This window comes from Harmonia axyridis, chromosome 3, assembly GCF_914767665.1.
Source record: "Harmonia axyridis chromosome 3, icHarAxyr1.1, whole genome shotgun sequence".
In the NCBI taxonomy this organism is placed as follows: Eukaryota; Metazoa; Arthropoda; class Insecta; order Coleoptera; family Coccinellidae; genus Harmonia; species Harmonia axyridis.
In genome coordinates this window covers 21489587-21494696 of record NC_059503.1, presented here as the reverse complement: position 1 = coordinate 21494696, position 5110 = coordinate 21489587, and the positions used below count along the sequence as shown (strand labels likewise).

At 35.2% G+C, this 5110-nt stretch overlaps 1 protein-coding gene across 1 annotated transcript; it reads left to right on the top strand.

Moving 5' to 3' along the window:
• Positions 1-2074: 2074 nt before the first annotated feature.
• On the top strand, positions 2075-4893 carry LOC123676373 (zinc finger MYM-type protein 1-like). Its single transcript, XM_045612247.1, has 2 exons — positions 2075-4362; positions 4458-4893. The coding sequence occupies exons 1-2, from the start codon at positions 2493-2495 to the stop codon at positions 4808-4810; spliced, it is 2223 nt and encodes a 740-aa protein (XP_045468203.1). The 5' UTR covers positions 2075-2492; the 3' UTR covers positions 4811-4893.
• The last annotated feature ends 217 nt before the right edge of the window (positions 4894-5110 follow it).

Sequence of the window (5110 nt, the reverse complement as noted above, 5' to 3'; positions counted from 1 at the left end):
TTCAATTGGCCTGCTATATGTATCTGTAATATACCGGTACCGAAGCATGGAAGGATTATATTATACATTCGAATTCATTCATTGCGAATTGAATCTTTTGATTAATATTCACAATTCAAAAGAATTGCCATGAACTCGATACCCCAAAAAAACTCCACCGTTGTTGTGTTTTCTTGCATTTTGGTATTTTCGACCTCTCCAGAGATATAATATAAGATATTTTTTCTGTCTGATTGCTGCATATCTAAATTTTTGGAATCCTCACGAAGTTTCAGTGGAATATGATAAATAGATAGCGAAATTTCACAATTTTTTTTTGATCTTGGAATGATATAATCCTCACGAAATTTAACATTGAAATTCGTTTTGATATTTCACTAATTTCTCACAAATGGATATCATTTCAATTCTGGAATAAACAAAACTTGAGTTAAATTTCGTATCTCACCCAAAGACAAATTCAATATAGATACATATTATGATTCTGAACTCACCCCGTAAATTTCAAGTTTCTAGCAAAATTCGTTAGTCATTGTTTACGCGACAGGCGAGGTAACCAACCCCTGGTGTAACAAGCTTGCAAAAATAGAAAAGAGAAACGAAAATTCAGTTACGAACCTGTGCTATGGGATACTATAATATAACAGCGACGGATAACCATAACACAGAACGGGATCACCGACCACCGTCATCTCTTAAATTCGCCATATTCTGGATTTCCCAAAAGCACAATCAATCCTGATAACGCCACGATGTAACCCTGCAACGACATAGATATCCAGGAAAAACAAATTATTTATTAACAGAAACTGTTGCGAGAATCTTAGTTTTTCTCACACACACATTGCTCTCCAGCCATTTCAGAGTGTCTGCAAGCAGTGCCATTTCTCACCTCTCTTGGTACTCGCTGCCTGGATGCGAAATGATTCAAGATGTATTGCAATATACCCCAGAAATTGCCCTCTTGTTAGTTATTGTGTTCATCCTTTTCGCAACGCAGGGCAGTGCTTGTTTTCCTCGTATCAGGGGGCAGTGGCAAATTTTCTTTTCAGGTCGCTTGAGTAATTCTAATAGATATTTTGAGATATTTACCACCAATCTTGCGAATGAAGGAATTATTGTTTGGTGTTTCCATTAATTAAAAATGACAATAGTGTTCTGAGATAAAGAAGTGGAATCAAGCACTCTCCTTATAGCACAATTCTATAGTAAATAATACACCAAGGAAATAAAAAAAAAATGAAAAAAGTGCGTTTGTAGACCGAGAGCAAGGCACAAGGGCAACTATGCACGTATCAACGATTTCAATTGAAAATGACGAAAATAACTAATAAATTATCATTACACATTTACAACACAAAAATCTGGATGACATACAAAACTAAATTTAATTATCACAGAGACTGATAAATAAGACAGTTTTTGTAAAAATCGAATAAGTGTGCTCGCATTTCCTAAATAGTTTTTTTGGATAGATTTTTGCAAAAATATTAGATAAATCTATTGAAGAAGTTGCTGCAAAAATATAGACCAATAGATGAAAAATACTGAAAAATTTACTAAAACTCCTTCAAAGAATGTGGTGTCTGCTGAAACAAATAAATGAAATTAATGGCGATAATGTATTATAATAATAACAATAATAAATGAGTTTATTCAAACATTCAATACAATAAGTACAATTTCAAATTAAACTCAGAAAAAATAAACTGTGAGTTATCTCTAGCTATTTCACAGCTATTAAATAAAAATAATATTACTAGTATATTTTGCTGAGAAAGCGAAACATTCTAAAGCTGTGTTTTAGACTCGGCGCAATTCACTCACGAAATAATTAGGCGAGGGAATTGCTTGAAAATGCTTGTAGCTTATCGAGATCAACAAAACCAAGAATTCTCAAGGAATAAAAAAAATAATCGAAAGAAAATAAGAAGTAAATTAGTTGTGTACTCAGCATTTCTATTTGCGCAGGCGGCTCGTTTAAAGGCTCATCCTACTCGCGCAATTTTTCGCACTAAATTGCGCTCTGTTTTTGATACTGCGAAATTTCACTTTCGCTGAGGTGAACATACAGGGCCGTAGCCAGGGGGGGGCATTATGGGGCAATGCCCTACCTTTAATTTTCAATGCCCTACCTTAAAAAATAGTAACAATTTAAATAATATTCAAAGGAAATTTCATTATGTGACGTGAGGAAAAAATTATCACTCGCAAATCAATTCTGAATTAATCACGAGTTGTTAGAGATTGCGAACTACATCAATAGAGTGCACCGTGGTCATTGTATATATACAGCACGCTGTATTTTCAGAAGCACCTCATGTGCTTATTTTCTTGATTCCGCACATAGATGGCATTTGAAGTATGTATGGGACCTGTACTGGAATATACGCCCCTTGGTAGGGGGATCCCCATATAACCCAAAATAGAGTTTAGCGAAATAATTGTTTGTTTATTGAAGTGAAGTGAAGTGTTGATTGACTCATTTAGCGATGGATATAAGGACTTTCTTTACCAAAAAACGAAGAGTTGAAGAGGGAATTCATCACGATGAACCCCATTGCTCAAAACCCACTCCTAGTTCTATGGAAACTAGTTTGGCAAAACAGGTTGGTAGAAATAGAATTAACTATGGTATTCCTTCGGATATTGCACGAATCGGAGAACCGATAAAACAAATTATTTTAAATATATATCCCAAAGAAAATAATAGGGCCTTTGTTGCGGATTGGTTTAAGCGATATAAATGGTTGCAGTATTCGGTCGAGAGAGATGCTGCTTTTTGCTATCCTTGTCAACAATTTTTACCCCATGGAAGCAAACAAAGTTCTTATACTTCCACAGGATTCAGAAACTGGAAAAATGCCAGTGATACAAGAACTGGGTTTCCAAAACATGAGAAATCAATTCCTCATACACAAGCCATGGCGATGTGGCAAGACAAACTACGCAGAATATCTACAGGTAGCAGTGTCGAAACTTTGATAAATCATGAAGTTTTAGAAAAAAACCGGTATTACATGAAATCAATTGTTGAAGTTATACAATTTTTAGTTGTCAACGAGTTAGCTTTGCGAGGAAATTATGTTTTGGAGGAAAAAAAAGAACAAGGATTATTTCAGAATTTATTTGAATACACGTGCATGAAAGATCCGAATTTGAAGGAGGCTTTCAGCCATATACCACAAAATGCGACATATCATTCACCGGAAATTCAAAACCAAATAATTCAAGCAATGGTTCAAGTAGTACAGAACTCCATTGTCAAAGATATCAAGGAATCTGACGTGAATTGGTTCACTCTAATGGAAGATGGAACGAGGGATAAGAATAATCGTGAAAATATTGCTATAGCAATACGTTACGTTAAGGATGGAATCGTCAATGAGTCGTTGCTGACAGTTACAACAACTGAACATCTTGATGCAGCAACATTTACCGAATTAACTTTAAACACTCTTACGAAAAATGGCATTGATCTCTCCCGTATGCTAAGCCAATGCTATGATGGAGCAAGTGTTATGAGCGGAAAAGTTTCAGGAGTTGCGACTAGAATAGAGAATCAATTGGGCCGAAAAATTCCTTATGTCCACTGTTATAACCACCGCTTACATTTAATAGTTATCAGGACTATCTCTGAAATGACTTTCATCCGTTTATTTTTTGATCAATGCATCATGTTACATGAGTTCTTTCATCATGGAAAAATAGCTGCAATGTATGGTGGAAAAATAATTGGCAGATTACTCGAACAACGTTGGTCAGGACACTTGGCGGTTACAAAAGTTGTAAACGATAATTATTCAGAGATTTTGCTAACTTTAGATAAAATGAAAAATGACAGATTCAATGGTGACGACGTTGCCAAGAGTGTCGGCATCAAAAAAATTATGCTTAATTTGGAATTCCGAATGGCTATGGTTGTGGCCAAAAAAATACTATCCATGCTTCAGCCTGCAGATGCAAGTTTACAAGCCCGAAGCGCAGGATTGAAAGACGCCCTAATAATCATAAATTGCGTCCAAAATGAAATCACAAAATTGAGAACAGATGAAATGTATCATCAAATTTTGGAAGAAGCTAAATCTATGACAAGCATTGATTCTGAAAATAGGACTCACACCCAAAAAAGGCAAGTCAGAAGATCTAATCGCATGGATGACTACTTGATGTTTGACTCTTCCTGTTCCTCAACGAAACAAAATGAAGAAGATCAACCATTTAAATCTGAGTATTTCGAAACATTGGACATACTAGTTGCTGAATTACAGAGAAGGTTTTCAGACAACGATGATCTGTTAAATTCTGTAGCGAGTCTCGATGAGTTGGATGTGAACAAAATGGAACCTTTGAAAAATTTAGGTGAGTGTAAGGCAATTAACAAAATGATGTTGCTGCTTCTAAAATATTACGCTTGTTTATTCATATTCAATTCACAATTTAAATTAACTTTTCAGGTATAACAATTCCATCAAATGAAGAGGCTACAGTGGTTAAAGCTTATTTGAGTCGTCGTGAGGATAAAACAGAAGACATAGTGCAAGTTTTGTACAGACAGCGAGAGGCTTTCAAAGATACATATGAACTCTTTGCATCTGTGGCGACCATAGGATGTAGCACTGCTGTTTGTGAATCTACTTTTTCAACCTTAACTGCAATCAATAGACCTCAGAGGCTGTCAATGAGTCACGAAAGAATGGCAGGCATGGTATTTCTGGCCTTTGAAAAGAGAAGGACTCAGTCTGTTGATCTGAATGAAGTCCTTCGCATATTTAATAATATGACAAATCGAAGGATTCAGCTGTTTTGAGGAAGTTTTTTATCATCATTATATTAATCACAACATGTTGAAAGAAATAATATAAACTGAAGAAATAAATATTTTTATATATACATACTACCATACACTCAAAAGTAGGTACGATGAAAATTGATTCATCAGATCACATCGAGTACAATTTTTTACTTCTGCCCTACCTGTAACCTTCATTGCCCTACCTTAAATTCATTTCTAGCTACGGCCCTGTGAACATAGCTTAAGGCTTCCGCACTTTGTTCGCATTATTCCATATAAGCACAATTACAGATAGTTATTTGGAATATTTTGCGC